This window comes from Rosa rugosa, chromosome 3 (genome assembly GCF_958449725.1).
Source record: "Rosa rugosa chromosome 3, drRosRugo1.1, whole genome shotgun sequence".
Classification (NCBI taxonomy): Eukaryota; Viridiplantae; Streptophyta; class Magnoliopsida; order Rosales; family Rosaceae; genus Rosa; species Rosa rugosa.
Window position 1 is genome coordinate 55,589,951 of NC_084822.1, and position 16,542 is coordinate 55,606,492.

At 35.6% G+C, this 16,542-nt stretch overlaps 2 protein-coding genes, 1 long non-coding RNA gene and 1 pseudogene across 3 annotated transcripts; 2 read left to right on the forward strand and 2 right to left on the reverse strand.

The window, feature by feature from the left end:
* Positions 1-279: 279 nt before the first annotated feature.
* LOC133740805 (uncharacterized) lies at positions 280-3,181 on the forward strand. Its single transcript, XR_009861427.1, has 4 exons — positions 280-1,089; positions 1,789-1,846; positions 2,347-2,470; positions 2,876-3,181. It is a non-coding gene; the product is annotated as an uncharacterized LOC133740805 (long non-coding RNA).
* Positions 3,182-4,902: 1,721 nt separating this feature from the next.
* Positions 4,903-6,663, reverse strand: LOC133737974 (serine carboxypeptidase 1-like; annotated as a pseudogene).
* A 1,676-nt stretch (positions 6,664-8,339) lies between these two features.
* LOC133737976 (patatin-like protein 2) lies at positions 8,340-9,838 on the forward strand. The gene is made up of 6 exons (XM_062165424.1): positions 8,340-8,474; positions 8,601-8,684; positions 8,827-8,988; positions 9,072-9,374; positions 9,470-9,645; positions 9,760-9,838. Exons 1-6 carry the CDS (start codon positions 8,340-8,342, stop codon positions 9,836-9,838), a joined length of 939 nt encoding a protein of 312 aa, XP_062021408.1.
* Positions 9,839-10,861: 1,023 nt separating this feature from the next.
* LOC133739763 (patatin-like protein 2) lies at positions 10,862-13,155 on the reverse strand. The gene is made up of 7 exons (XM_062167562.1): positions 12,939-13,155; positions 12,570-12,751; positions 12,259-12,448; positions 11,993-12,142; positions 11,593-11,898; positions 11,244-11,419; positions 10,862-11,116 (listed from the first exon to the last, which is right to left on the reverse strand). Exons 1-7 carry the CDS (start codon positions 13,074-13,076, stop codon positions 11,032-11,034), a joined length of 1,227 nt encoding a protein of 408 aa, XP_062023546.1. The 5' UTR covers positions 13,077-13,155; the 3' UTR covers positions 10,862-11,031.
* Positions 13,156-16,542: the final 3,387 nt, after the last annotated feature.

A 16,542-nucleotide genomic window follows, 5' to 3' on the forward strand; every position in this document is an offset into this window, starting at 1 on the left:
TAATTGTGGCCACTGTGCAACTGTCTCTGGAGTTTGCTATATGTTTTCTGGAAAGATCAGATTTCGGCAACGCAGACATGAGTATTCAGGTTCTCTCATCCAGTTTGACTTCGACGCACCTCTTCTCTCATCTCTTTTCTCTAATTCACCGAATCCGACCATTCTCCACCCAAAGCCAGAGCTCCGCCTTTCCCTCGTCGAGCCCTAACGTTCAAGACGGGTTCGATTCAGGTATTTTGGTTTGGGTTAATTCGATTTTGCGTATTGTAATTGGATATTGATATTCGATTGTTTTCAATGTCTATGTTCGATATCCCTCTGGTTAGAACGGAGGTTATTAGGTGGATTGGAGGTGGGTTAATTCATATAAATAAGCATAAGTCATGTCAATAGCAGTTATCTCAGATTGTTTATGCTTAAATGATTTTGGGTTGTCAATTGCATATTGATACTTGGTCGTACTCAACACTGTATGTTGTTCTGAAATGTGAAGTTCATTTATATATCTTTTGAAAATCTTGGATGCTAAAGAATTTAATTTAATAAAAAGAAAAGAATCAGATACTTTCGTTTGTGTTCTGTATATCTAGTTATAGTTCTGTAATTTCTTTTCCTTTGTTTGGTTCCAAGACAGCAACTTTAGTCCATTTTTTGTAAGTGAGAAACCTGGGTAGTCTATGACATCAAATATGTACACATGGTTGTTTATTTTCCTAAACCAATTTGATTGAGATCTGTAGTAGCATGATCGATGTTTTTGGACTTCAAATGGTTGAAGGTCTGTTGTAGAGATTTTTAAAGTTTCTTTGAAGGGGGAATGTAATGTCTATCTTACTCTTAACATGGATCATACTTATATGTGAGCAGAGAAGATTATACTAGTTTGATGAGTTTTTAACTTTTGATTAGTTGTTAATCTTGGTTTCTGTTTTGATCACTGCTGTTCTGCTGCAGATTTTGAAAATTAACAAGCACTCTGCTGCACTCCTCAATGGAAGACAAAGTCAGTTTGGTCGGGTTATTGGATCTCATGTTAAGGACGAATTGAAGAACTCAAATTGGTTTTGAACAGCAAACTGAATAGAAAAGGTAATTGGGAAATCCATATTTAGAGTTATGTGTTGTTGGTTAATTGTCCAAATTGTGATTTTGTTAATGATTTTGTGTTGTAAATTGCATATTGATACTTGGTCGTACTCAAAATCACATAATTGGTGTAGTTGAGGAGTTGACAATGCTCTGCTGACAATGCTTTTTTTTTTTGGAGCTCTGTTGACAATGCTTATTTATGTCTTAATATTTGGCTGTCATTCTACATCAGTAAATAAAGCAATTGCAGATAAATAGTCTGCATTCTAAGTAGTGTAGGAGAGATATTAGAGAGGAGAGTAACTGAGGTTTGAGTAAGTGAGAGGCAGTGAGAAGAGAGATAAGAGAGTGGGAGGACATTTATAAGAACTGTCGGTGGGCTTAGTAAAGCCGCTTGGTCAGAAAGTCCTTCCGAGTAGTACAATCAAAGGGTAAGTAAAAAATTGGGGCAAACGATTGTTTTGATGGAGTAAACGATCATGTATAAATTAAGAAATTCTTAAATGCATTGATACAACTAATGCAGGATTTGACGGTGGAGTTGTGAGATGAAAATCTTTGGTTCATGCATGTACATCCTGAATTTTGTGTTTTCTTCTTGTGGAAGCAAAAGTCTGAAAAAGTCATATATGTTGGTTAGGAGTTGACTCTGTGTTTGGTGGTACCTTTTCAACTTGCTTTGTTTTGCTCTTTTTGCAGGTTTGGATTCAAGCTGAATTGGTTTAGTGCTGATTGTTTTTTCTGGCTCAAGAGACAGGTATCATCGATCGTTTTTCTTTGCCTATTTCTTCCTATTTGATTCTCATCTTTTTCGTTTTCTTCTATTGCATCCCTTGATCTGTGTATATACTCATGGCATCAATCTTGTGAAAATATATACATGATATAGATTTTGATTTTTTTTTTCCTTCTATTGTTTCCTCTGTTCATATACTCATGGCATCGATCTTGTGAATATGAAGATCACGGGGATTATTGATTAATTTTGATTCTGACTTTTATGTTTATATCATGTGAATGCCATTTAATTATTTTTACTTTGGTTGATGTGGCCTGCCTTGTTATGGTTATGATATTTTAATTATGAAATTGCACACGTCTAGAGGGCAGACTATGCTACCAAATGTGCTTTAGCTCCCTTATCTGCATTGTTCTTGAAATCGGGTTGGGTGTTTATCTTTTAGTTCTGGGTTTATAGCTTTTGACCGAATTAAATGTTTGTTCAGTATATATATGATTGTTTATTGGGTTATGTAGGATTTCTGGTCAAGGAGAGGAGTGAAGGAGAAATGGGTTCTGCACTCAGATGAGTTTTTAGCCTCTCCAAAGTCGGAAACGTTAAAGATCTTGCAAGATTAGGTTGTGGTCAATTGTTATAAAGGTATATATGAATTAATCATAATTTGAATGGCGGGTTGTGCTTCTATTATAAGTGGAATCCCAATAAACCTGGTTTACCATTAATTATGGTACTGGACACATGCTCTAAGTGTCTGTATATATATATATATATATCTCCACTAGTGGAATTAACAAATTGGGTATCAAGTTTCAGAATTATGGTAAAAAAATGGTCATGGTTGAAGGTCTATGGTTTTAAATTTCTGGTTGGCTCTCCCTTTGATACGCATATCCAAATACAAATTTGATTATTTGCCTTGGTTATAATGGACTTGCTGCATTTGCTTCTCAAATTTAATGAACCTTATTATGTCCAAATCTGAAATATGCCTATAATATGAAATCTGATTGCATCATAATAACTTACTGCATTTGCTTGTTTCAGTGGGAAAGGAAATCAAATCTTGCTTACACACATAAGGATATTGATGTGGTTCGAGCTGAATGGGCAAATCATGTTATGAAGTTCTAACTTTGGTTCTGTTTAAGGTAGATGAGTAGCATCAGGAACTGCTTTTGTGCATTTATATATAACTGATGGAAAGTGTTGATGAACCTAAATTATGCATGCAGTTGCTTTGCCTAGCTACTCTTTCTTTACCTTATAGGTTTTTGACTTAGTGCAATATTAGGTAAATGATCGAGATCGATAAGATGGTTTTTTGGTTCTCTTGATCATTATGTAACTGTTGGCTAGGTTTAGAGTTGGAATTATGGATTGTATTTTGGATGATGTTGATGCAATGAAACGTAGCCATCATTTTCAATGCAGATTTTAGTCCAATTTTATGGTTTTGATGATTGTAAATGAATGATGTTGAAATGGTTGAAAGGCAACATATATATGCAGGTTTCACAATTTATGTTGTATCAAGAAAATAGAAACAACAGAAACAATTTATGTTGTATCAAGAAAATAGAAACAACAGAAACAAATGATCATCTGTTGTTTCTACCAAGTTCAAACAACAGAAAAGTAGAGTTCAAAGAGCTCTCAGACAACAGAAATAGGTGGTTGATATGTTGTTTCTACCTAGTTCAAACAACAGAAAAGTAGAGTTCAAAGAGCTCTCAGACAACAGAAGTACGTGGTTGATATGTTGTTTGTACCAAGTTCAAACAATAGAAAAGTAGAGTTCAAAGAGCTCTCAGACAGCAGAAGTAGGTTGTTGATATGTTGTTTCTACCACGTTCAGACAATAGAAAAGTAGAGTTCAAAGAGCTCTCTGACAACATAAGTAGGTGGTTGATATGTTGTTTCTACCACGTTCAAACAACAGAAAAGTAGAGTTCAAAGAGCTCTCAGACAACAGAATTAGGTGGTCCAAACAAATCTCAAACAACATTATAACTCACGGTATAAATGTTGTTGCATATGAAATCAGTCAACATATAACTGTCATTGTTCTTTAAATCATACGACAGAAGCATCAACTAAGCTTAATATTGGTTCAATCAAACGACAGAAACAACAAAAACTCCGTCATCTTACATTAACTACATCGACAGTTATTTTTTGAATCCGTTGATGAAGTGAATTTCCAACAACATTAATATGTAGTGGTATGGTGTTTCAGACGACAGATAGACCCCGATTCTTCAATATTAGGTACTTCAGACGACATATTCTCTGTCGTCTGAGTGCATTATCAACGACGGAGAATATCTGTCGTCTGAATGGCTTAGAGATGGCAGCCACCTAGACAACAGATTTTTACTTCATCAGACGACAGATCTAATTTGTCGTCTGAAGCATTTTTTGGCATAGTGAGTGGAAGCAGAAAGCCACATCAATGTTGGGTGTGTAGGGTATAATTGGAAAGTCCAGGATAATTTTATAAATGCTGGGTGTGTAGACCTTTTTTTTTTTTTTTTCTAGTTAATTAGGTTTAGTAATGGTTCCTAGTTTTCTAATTTGATCAGGTTCGTAGCCCTAGTTTGATGTTTTGACCTAACTTGGTTATTGTTCATTAAGTCTTTAAAATACATGCAGTAGGTATTCGGAGATGGAGATAGGAATAAGTAATCTTAAGGAGGTGCAGGGATAAACAAAGTACAAGAAGTACGATCGAGGAGGCTAGGGGAAGGGATAGGCACTCTTACTAGCTGCTCTTATGCTGATACTGAAAACGAATTCAAGGTATTGTACATGTCATAAAAGAATAAAGAGCAGACACTACTATCCTAGCCCTCTGCTGACAAAGTGTAGATGATCGATCATGCATACGGTACGTAATGTAGTATTCTTAATTAATATGATTATGACTAGAATTTTGAAATTTACAATAGCTATAGTTGCTGAATGCATGTTAATTAATACTTGATACAGTAGTTCATGTCTCAATGACATGCTATGGAACTCTGAATCAAAGAACGTTTCTATTGACTGATGAAAGTGATTCTTATTCGATATTAAAATATGAATGTGATTGGATTAGTTAATAAGTATGAAGAAGGAGGAAGCTTTCCCAGAAGGAAAGATGAAATCAAGGTGAGTGCTCACTTTGGTTGATACTTGATAGCTAGGAACCATATGACCAGCTCCTCTTACAGTAGCAAATGTCAACCCCCTTTGTACCCAGTAACTGAGTAACATATCTTCCAACCTGCATCCAACACCATCTTACATCATCATCATTAATTAGGAAAACCCAGAAACTCCTAGTTTTTGTTTTGATGCCTTAGTCAACTAAGGATCGATGTACATATACGCTTACCTCTTTATCTGAGTACCATGGCCTCCATGCAGCCTCAATGGGTAAGCTTAGGTTGTGTAATGAGTATATCTAGATGGTATCACTGGTACTCTTCCATCAGTGTCTCCGCTGCAGGGTGAAATTTAACATAAAAAGACTAAGCCATTTATGAATGCACTTTTATTTAACATCTGAAGGAAAATACTGCTGGATCATAAAATCTCAATCTATTCAAGGGTAGTACATCTCACCTATATATCCACGCTGTTATCCCACTTTCTAGGAGACGCATTGTGGGTAGGATTGTTGGTGGGCTGTCTGTCCATCCAATAGCACTATCAGAAAAAGAAAAAGAGAAGTAAAGTGAATATATATAATATAAGAAATGAGGAAAAGAAATTGATTAAAATGTCTATTTAATTTTGTATTACCTGCAAGCTGACCAATGTGTAGGTTTTACATGAAGCTTGGACCTCCTTAAGATTTAGCTAGGCATCGACATAATAGTCTGAGCATGGATCAAATCCATTAACGTGCGTTCATGATGACATTCAATCATTTATACACATATATAGTTACTGGTTTGTTTATCAGAATTATCCATGTTTTAGAGAGACTTACTGCAGAACCGATTGAGATGTATGTGGTATCTGATGAGGATGATATTTTGCAAAGTGGAGCGTAGATGTTGTAGATATCAACGTCTCCAGGCTCATTACTTGCTTGAATTTGATATTTTGTGCACTTGCTCGAGAAAATATCAGATACAAAGTCACAATATTTGTGTATGCCTTCATAGGTTTCGTCAGAGTTCAAAGCATGTTTCCACAAATATTCATAAATACCCATTTCACCATGATTATCATCGATCCAAGCATTTCCGATCTGCACATTGCTTCCAAAATAAGTAGCATATATACGTGCATACATAGGGTATGGACTATGGAGTGGTTCTAGTCCATCATTTATAAGCTCGCCGCAATGCCTTTGAGATTGATTTTTTTTGGGTTTGTGAATTTGTTCTTTGTCACTATGGTGTAAGGAAGTTGAGGTACATAGTGACCGGCATAGCTTCTCCTGCAATGAAGAAATCCCTGGTTTTGTATTGGGGAAATCTCTCTAGCCAGTTCACAAGAAAAGTGTATGAGTCTAGGGCTGTTCTCTACTTGATTCTCTTGTCACCCGGCCACATTTTCGTAGTCCGACTTTGTGTTTGAGTATGAGAACCCCACTCCTGCTGGAGACTCCAAAAACAGTATAGTATATTTGTCACTGCATCCACACATAAAAACAACAATATTCCTTGCAGCATTATTAGTCTAAAGTACTGTATTATATTCATGTTAATCAAGTATTATCTACCGTTGTTCCATCCGTAGTCATTAGGAAACAGTGTCTTTCCATCATTAATGACTCTAAAAGGTCCCAATTCTTCCATGGCTCCATATCCAAAAGATGAGCATCCTGGTCCTGCATGTACAAAAAATTAAATTGGAATTAAGTACTCGATTGAGACAAATTAAAGTTAAGTGGAACGTATTGAACTGAGAATAGGATCAAATCCAGCTAGTAAATAAATAAAGCCAATTCCACGGGAGCCAAATTCTAGGATGCTGCAGATGAAATAGAATTGCACTCACTAGAAAGTGGGTAATGATCATACACATCAACACATATAATGGCTGAAAAGTGAAAACGTTTTCACCACTTATTTTCAACCCTGTATTATAGCTTCTAGCTGGATATAACGTCTTTAGAAGTGTTGGTCCTTCAACTCTTTTTTAATCCTAGCCAATTTGTATAACATTCCATGATTCAGCTTAAAAATTATGAGCACCCAATATATAAACCTGGGCTGCCCACATAATTGGCAGGGATGTACTTTTAGGACTAATTTTGGGTTTACACCACTTTAAACATCAAATTAATTCGGCCCTTATTTGTTCTGTCCGGCTTAATCATTATAATAAAATGCATGTTAATCAAAAACAAAACAAGCAGAAATCCTCAACTCATTCGTCATAAACTTTGTTTTCTGGGCCCTTAACGTTCACGATAGCTAACCAACAGAGGTGCAAATCGAATATCTTTGTGTATCTTCGAGGAAAGGTCCCCTACATAATACAAATCTGGCTGTTTTCCAATGTTCTATTTTTCCCTTTATATCTCTAAGTGCATGGTGTCATTGTAGAACAAAGAAAATGACTACTGCAACAAATTTCTGAAATTAATGATGCTATGATTTATTTATTTGTTTTTCTCGGAAACTAGCTGATGATTAGATTTTAATCCGTAGGTTTTCAATTACTCACCAATAGAGGACAAAACCTAACTTTTGCGGAGTTCTAATTTTATTTATTTTGTCTTGAATGGTTCTCTATATAGATGCACCTTCGAGAAGCCTCTCATAATCGCCGAAATCAATGCGTGGAAATCATTTGAGCAATAAGTAGACGGCCGGCATGACGAACATGATTTAATTTAATTCCAATGATCAGGGGTCTTACGTACGGGACTCCGAACTGGTAATTCTAATTAATTGTGACTAATCTACACACTAACGCAGATACAAAATATTCCAAACATGAAGCCCAAAAACAAAAGTAATAGATGATGATTTTGGCAGCCTTCCATATTAATCATTATCCTTAATATTTTGATTATGTTTCTATCACATGTTCAAATTGATTTTTATTCATGGTTTACACATTTTACTTCTATATCTCCAAGTCACTGCAGGACACATAATTAATTAAACTTAATTGGTTAAGGAATAGATCATGGATGAACTGGAGGATTAACTTCAGCTACTATTTTTTAGACTTATAGTGCTGATGTCTGTTAAGTGATAGTAATTTTATACAAGGCCATGCTCAATTATAACGTTTAATTTTAATGATTGACCATTTCAAATTAACCTTGCAACAATTCCAATTTTTAAATATGGTCATGCATGCATGAGGATCCGGCCATTGATTGGTATGGTGTACGTCTACTTTTCCAGGAAAATGATGAGTAGTCGATCTGTCCATACGGGCTATCTATTTAAGTATAAATACCCCTACTTCTTTCAGATGGAAACTCATTCACCAAGTTAAAAAAACTTGTTCTAGCTATTTGCGAGCTAGCTCAAAGTTCAAACTGATCGTAGCTATGGAAAGAACTGGTAGTATCGCTTTACAGCCCCCAACCTTTGGAAACCTAATCACTGTTCTGAGCATCGACGGCGGTGGAATAAGAGGGCTTATCCCAGGAACCATCCTTGCTTTCCTTGAGTCTGAACTTCAGGTAAAACATATGTCAAAATGGTGAAGATACATACAAAAATTATAAATTGTATGCTCCTACTCGTTTAATTAATCAGTTTATTAATGTTTCAACGATGTTGCAGAAGCTGGACGGTGAAGATGCAAGAAACTGAACAAAACATTGACTAATGTTGTCATTCCTGCATTTGACATAAAGAATCTCCAACCAGCTATATTTTCCAGCTTCAAGGTTTGGTCTCCAGTTCTATTTCATTTTTACATCTTATAGGTGTTTCCTTACCATGTCGAAACTAGTTAACAAGAAAATTAACTGCAATGATATATTCAAGTGAATTGTGATGTGCATGTGCTTAAATTTATGGGGTGGACAGGTGAAAAATAAGCCTTCCTTTGATGCCCTACTTTCGGACATATGTATTGCAACCTCAGCGGCGCCAACTTACCTCCCAGCTCATTATTTTAAAACCAACGGCCTCAAAGGAAAAGTTAGAGAATTTCACCTGATAGATGGTGGATTAGCAGCAAATAATCCGGTATATTCAATACTCATATTTTCACATAGCCAATATAAACCATTAAGAAAAATAAACCAATAATTTTATTTTTGCCCTATCAGACTTTGATTGCTATTGGTGAAGTGACAAAGGAATTAATTAAGGGGAGTTCAGAATTCTTTCCTATAAAACCAATGGACTATGGAAGATTTCTGGTGATATCCTTAGGAACTGGCTCATCTAATGCGGAACTGAAATACAATGCTCATGTTGCCTCCAAGTGGGGTGTGTTGAATTGGTTAACGAGCGGTGGTTCCACCCCATTAATCAATGCTTTCAGTCAAGCAAGTGCCGATATGGTCGATTTGCATCTTTCTGTGGTTTTCAAAGCCCTTCACCCGGAGAAAAACTATCTTCGAATTCAGGTATATGCTTCTATATAGCATAAATTGGAGTTGAGTTCATGTATAATTGAGATACACATACACGTACTAAATTGGATGGAAATGAACAAACGCAGGATGACACGCTAAGCGGCGAAGTATCTTCCGTAGATATAGCAACACAGAAGAATCTGGACCATCTTCTCAGAGTTGGTGAAGGACTATTGAACCAACCAGTTTCCAGGGTTAATTTAGAGACAGGCAAATTCGAAGCTTGTAATGATCATGAGACTAATAAAGAGGCTCTTATAAGGTAACTACGTACATAACATGTTTGAAAACCCTAATTACTCAACAGGTTTCAATATATAGAATGGTAAAAATGTAACCTAGCTAATAGAAATTTGTAACTCATATTAATATGTAGGTTTGCAAAATTGCTGTCCGAAGAGAAGTGGCTTCGCCTTGCAAGGTCTCCCCATGGACATATTGCAAAGTCTCACTGATATGTATGTTGCAAAGTTCTATGAGAAAGTCTTGGCATATGGTTCTTTATTTTAGCGCACATTGTTTGAAGAAATAAAAAAATTTGCATGTTGTAATCTCAACGTATGGGGGCACATGATCATCAACCACCATACTTGATTCTTTTTATAATGTTATTTATGATCGCATAAAACCCAGGTGGCCGGATATCATCAATGTAACAGATCAAGCTTTCTATTAATTCTGGTTTGTGTCCGTCAATAAAACCTGTTAGCTTTTCTCCGGCATTTGAGCGATCAATATTTAAACACAATAATTGAGATGATTCATATATAAGAAAGTAAGATGAACTCGTTATAGAATTGATAAACATGAAGTAGATGAATTATGTTGAGAGTATGAATCCTAGATTCGAGCCATTGGCTATGGGTTTATATGAATTCGAGCTAACTTCCTCCATTGCCAATTGGTTGTGGTTGGTAAGCCTAGATTACTACTAGAGCGGGTTATTCCAGATTCTTTCCCACATATGCCTTGCGGCCTCACGAGCTTCACGTCGCCCGATATATGAAAATTTGTCATACTTGCGGGGGTGTTTTGAGAGTATGACTCCCACATGACAATATAGGGACCTTATCTATAAGTTTATAAGGATTTAGGTCAACTTCATCCATTGACAATTGATTTTAGTTGTGAAACCCATATAATCATGAAAGGCAATTTACAAATCAAACTTAAAAGAAAAAAAGAAAAGAAATACCGAGGAACTCTTAAATTAACTAAGCCTTCTAACCAACCCACTGAATGAACCTCCAGATCTATGACACGTGGTGCTTTTGCTGATGAAGAAAGTTGGAGAATAGGAGATGTTAAATTTGAAAATACTTCGACTCTCAACAACGATTAAGCTAGCTTTTATGTTAAGTCACGTACCATTAATTCTTTTACTGATAGATAGGATGTTTTGTTTCTAATTAACTCATGAGACTAAAAGCTTCCAAATGAAGAAAAGGAAAATTATAGTGCAGAACAAGGTAGTTCCATCACAAATAACAAAGGTAGTAGATTGGTATTTATTGAGAACATAATCTCAGTACGCACGTACTGAGTTACAAGATAGTCGAAACTCTAGTATTAAGCATCAATATTCCACCATCACTATATATGATGGGCATTTATTTTTCTTCAACAGATCGAGTATCAAGCTTATCGATCAGCTGGCAGATGCTGGGTTTGCTTGTGGTGCTGCTGATCTGATTGCACGTTCCTTCTTCTCTTTGGAGAGAACTGCCGCTACCCTGCATATGCAGAATGATTAAGAAAACAAATAACTAATTAATAATAGTAATATCAATGAATATATGTTTATGATGCTTTGATACAAATCCCAGTACGTACAGAGAGTAATTTGTAATCAATAAATACCTTCTGAGAGCCTCTTCATTAGTAATATGATGTTCATCAGGCTCATGGAGGCCGGTAGCTATATTCAACTTTGAAGCTTGTTTCTTTAACAGTGCCTCTCCCACTTTTACAAGTTTTTTCAAGTTTTCAGGCGTAGCATTATCCATAGAATTCAAGTCGGTGCTCAATTGGTCATCCTGCCCACATTAGAGTTTAAGCATATTATACTGGATGCCATGGAGCACTTGTACGTGATCACATTAGTTAAGCAAATAATTAGATTGTTTGTTCCCTTATGAATTGTTTAAAACATGATTCAATTTAAAAGGTCATATATTTATATTGATTAGATCGATGTATATATATGTACCTGAATTCGAAGGTAGTTATCGTCAGACCAAAGAGCTTGGAAAAGGGTAGAAAGGTGGCAATCTACCATGTCACTACTTGCTTCAGTGAGTACATCTAACAATGGACATTGAAAGTTGGCTTGCATCAACCATGCCATAATACCCCACTTAGCTGCTACTCTGGCATCGTACTTGGATTTTGCTGATGAACCAGTACCCAAAGATATGAGGAGGAACCTATTACCCTGATCAGCTGCCTCAATCGGAGAGAAGTCAGTATTTCCCTTCTTGATTTCTTTTGTCACTTCGGTTATAGCAGTCAAACCCTGAGAAGTATAATTAACACAAGTGACTTTTTATTTTTGATGATAAATTTTATTGCTTGGAAAGTGATCAACTATATGATCAATTAGTTAATACCGGGTTATTAGCAGCCACACCGCCATCAACGAGATGGAATTCTCTTGTTGCGGTTTTGAAATAATGCGAGGGAAGATAAGTTGGTGCTGCTGAAGTTCCGATGCATATATCCGACAGTAGAGCCGGATCTAATTTCTTGTTCCTTTTCAACTACAATAAACCAACATATAATTTTTTTCTCATTATTAAGAATTATATATTAGTAAGAGCACCAAAAATATACATTATATACACAAGAAATTTATAAGGATCAGACCGAAACAAACCTCGTAGGTGGAGAAGATAGCTGGTTGGAGGCAACTTATATCAAAAGTTGGGATCACAACATTGGTCAATGTCTGGTTCAATCGTCTGTCTCCTAATTTTTCCTTGATAAGCTTGTGTAAATACTTGCCATCATATTTTGGTGCGTATACACCCTTTGCATTTTCTAAGGCGTCACCAAACAGTGGAATACTGTGGACAGATGTACAACATGCACAAGGAAATTAGTTAAATAGATCATGGTTAATCGTTAAGCGTAATAGTAATTATTAATTAAATTTCAATTAATTATTAGTGTTGGAGATATAATTACTTGATTTGAGGGAATATTTTAGGGCAGTGCTCAAGGTAAAAATCGACAATCTGGTTAGCCGCAAACAAGGGACGGTTGTTTTGATCCGGGGCGGTAAGCATGGCGGTGACAAGGCCACCTGTGCTAGTCCCTGCAATAACATCGAAATAATCTGCCAACCTTGCAGCTTCACCATCCAGCTTCTGCATATATATAACATAACTGTTGAGAGTATACATCCCACATGAGAAAAATGAGACATTGCCTATGAGTTTATAAGGGTTTAGGCCGCACCATCCATTGCCAATTGGTTTTAGTGTGAACTCCAGATTACTTTATCAATAACAACCAGTAATTAATATAAATTAACCTTTTTTTTTTGTTAATTACCTGGAGCTCGGACTCTAGGAAGCTGAGCAGAGTCCCGGGGATAATCCCTTTGATTCCACCTCCATCAATGCTGAGAACAGTGATGAGCTTTCCATGTGAGGGAGGGGGATGGCAAAGGAATGCACTTGCTTTCTCCATCTGGACTAGCTAGCTAGTACTGTTTACTTAGTTAGCTAGAAGCTAATAAAACTGAGATAACTTGAAGAACTAATTATAAGCTAGGATGATGAGTGAAGATTACAGAGCTTGTATAGGCTTTATATAGAGGTCTCCTAACCTCCCTTACTCTGTTTGCACTTGAAATTCAATGCACGTGGAAATGCATGAAGAGTAAAAACCATACTCTCACAATTATATTATATCTCTAACATTTTACAGACACGTACCTATGTCATAGCCTGTAGGCATTAAGGGTAAAGGAGACTTCTGATATGATTTAAATTTTTGGCATGATATATATATATTATTTTATTTATTTATTTATTTATTTTTGATAACTTCACAACTTAAAGAAAAGAATGGATACTAAAAATTATGTAATCAGCTTGATCACAGTAACGTGTTGTGGTTTACCGTTTACACCCTAGAAATCATTCAAATGTGGATGTTCCCATTGCAAACTGAGAAAAAAAAAACCAGCTCTATGCATAGCATACAGACATTTAGTGCATTTTTCATCAGTCCACACCTGAACGAACACATATTTATATACATATAATATAATTTTTCAGTATTTTTTTTTATAGAGAACGGGATAACCTTGGAGATTAAAGTTATATATGTTATAAATTTCATGATTTTTTTTTTTACGCATTATCAATACATTTTAGGTTATATGCGTGGAATTCGTCCACGAGTTTGATCAAGAGAATTTGGGGTTTCTTTTGGTTGTTTCTAATAATGGAAACTATTTTACCTAACTTTTGGTCCTTTCTTCTTTCTTCTTCTTTTTTTTTTTTTTTTTTCTTGGTTCTTTCTTCTTCTTTTTTTTTTCTTTTTTTTTTTTTTTAAAAAAAGTAATGGTTCCGGATGGAGTAGATGATAACGTTTTCTTTGTTTTTGGTGTTATGGAGCAACAAAGGCCCAAACGTACGAAAGATGTATTACACGTCAGGAATTACAAATACATTAGACAAACGCGATATCATCTCCAAACTGACATTTCTTCTTCTTTTTTTTCTTCAATTTGAGTGGACGGAAAAAAAAGCCCATTCAGATTTCTTCTGGGTACGGTTAACATCAACGTTTGAGCATCCCAACCAAGATGGGGCGCATTGCTTCCGTTCTTGTCTCTTTTCTTTTTGTGAAACACGATTTCTTTGTCTTTTTATTTGCAGGTCTTTGCATGCATGCTTAAATCGTGTTTTTATTTTGCTGTGAATAATTGAGATAATGGTCTTGCATGCAGAACTGGATCCAGCATGTGAATACCTGATTGATCAGAGTAATGGTCCCTTGCTCGATCTGGATGCTGCTCTGTAAATGTTCTTTCCATTCAATCGTGAAAGTCTTGATGATCAAAAAGACAAGAACAATAATGACAAACAGTTCATGTGATGCATGCAGATAAAATATGATATTTGGGAAATTGGGAATCAATATACAGTTCATAAAATTAAGTTTACAACTCCATGGAGGATCCATATAGTTTCTAGCTTCAAGAATATGCGTGGCTTATTTTTCCTCCATTCAAAATATTGCTGTATTTTTCAAACATTATCCTCGATCTGTTGAAAACACGGAGTCGGAAATTGTTACATATGGACCAATAATTAGGAGGAAATTTCCAAGCATGCATGGAACAGATAAATCAATTATCTAGCTGAGCTGGGTACGTATGACCTGAAATCGTCATGCCAATTTACACGAGTAATAACAGTGTATATTGAATATCAGACACGAGTAACTAGATTTTAACCTAAAACCCCATTTAAGTGTTTAACTGGTATATATATATGAAGAAATTTACTAAACTTTCGAGTTCTTGATGTTTTAGGATTGTTAAACAGTCGTCATAATCAAAATAAAAGTATAACATTGGTTTATATATGAAGGGGGACTTAATAGTCTTGTTATTAGTTGGGTTAATTCATCAGTTACTTACAGTAATTAGTATCAGACATGAACAAATGACCCTATGGCCATTGCATGCAATCTATATGAGTTCCCTTAGTTTTTCATTTTTCTTTTTGTGTGTGGCAAATTCAGTCTTTTACTGTTGTGTTTTTTTTTATTAATTGTTTTTCTATATTCCGGCCAAGCTCAGGTAACACATTCCTATATGGATTAGTGCATTAGAACGTAATTCACACTTCAGAATTTCCGAGGCACCATGCGCGTTCGTGCATTCATCCTACTGCAATGAGCAGAGCACCTATTGGCAATTGCATAAAATAATTGCACATATGTGAATCATGCATGTATGGCCACAGTGAGTCACTTGACCTACCGTAGTACTATAGCAAATATTTTTTTGTCATTATTCTACTTTTTTTTTTTTGGCAAAGTTTTCCTTCATTATTGTAACCAGAAAACAGGTTTTGTCTTTACTATTTTGAGCATACAGGCATGCCACTCGTGCTTCTCATGGGTTTTGGTCAATCTGGATGCGCTTTCACAACTTTCTTTTTTAGGTTCAGACTCACTGAGAAGTTTAGGAAGGGAACGTTTCTTTACTATAGACCACGGCAGAGAGTCACAGACCACTAAGTCTATGAGAAAATAGAACTTTATTCATTTCAGTGAAAAGCTAGCTGATGCTTGAGTACTAATCTGAAGTCATGAATCTGCTCAAGTGCTAATCTGAAGTCGGAATCTGCTAAAGTACTAATTATATTAAATAATACCACTGGCCACTTCCTTAGGGCAAAGCTTAATTTCTTGGAAATTAATATTCCGTCAAAATAAAATTTTGAGTAAATAATTAATGATGCTGATGGTGTCTTTAACACGCCAATCCTTTAATTCAAAGTAATAGGGCAAAGCTACTTATTGTTTATCACGTGAACTTCGATGGATTGAACCTATCGATTTGCACTTTATTTTTAACAAATACCATGTTTCTGCTACAACATGTTCGCAACTTATGAAATCTTGAGACGATTAATTTGCAGGACATATATGAAAGAATATATGGAATTATGGAAACTAGGTTGCACTATAGGGCTGCAACCATTTCAATTTTTACATCCTCAGTTTGCTGGACATGCATGTAAGAGAACAGATCTGTAATGCTAGCAAACCTCATCGATCAATAGTATTTTTGACAAGTCATTTCTCAATCTTTCTCAAAGTACTCTTTCTTGTTCAGCAAGGTTTTCACCTACCCTGGTTTACCATAATAAATTAATGGGAATTTTGAGCTGAAACTGGTATGAAAATTGAAAATATTGAAAAATCGATCTGTACATATCATGCACGTAATGGAATATGTCACCGTCATGTGATTCATCGGGTATTCGGGTGCTACCGATTCAAATGCTTTTTATCACTTGACAAAGAATAAGAAGAAGGATATTTAATCACTAAAACTAATCGACAAACATTTAATAACGACTAGGTCTGATTATGCCTATTCCTAATCCTAAATGGAATGTAACGATGT

Coding starts and splice junctions, on each gene's coding strand:
- LOC133737976 (XM_062165424.1), top strand. CDS start 8,340: ATGGAAAGAACTGGTAGTATCGCTTTACAGCCCCCAACCTTTGGAAAC. Junction 8,475..8,600: donor TCCTTGAGTCTGAACTTCAG/GTAAAACATATG, acceptor TGAAGATGCAAG/AAACTGAACAAAACATTGAC. Junction 8,685..8,826: donor CTATATTTTCCAGCTTCAAG/GTTTGGTCTCCA, acceptor TGGGGTGGACAG/GTGAAAAATAAGCCTTCCTT.
- LOC133739763 (XM_062167562.1), bottom strand. CDS start 13,076: ATGGAGAAAGCAAGTGCATTCCTTTGCCATCCCCCTCCCTCACATGGA. Junction 12,752..12,938: donor TCCTAGAGTCCGAGCTCCAG/GTAATTAACAAA, acceptor ATATATATGCAG/AAGCTGGATGGTGAAGCTGC. Junction 11,117..11,243: donor AATGAAGAGGCTCTCAGAAG/GTATTTATTGAT, acceptor CTGCATATGCAG/GGTAGCGGCAGTTCTCTCCA.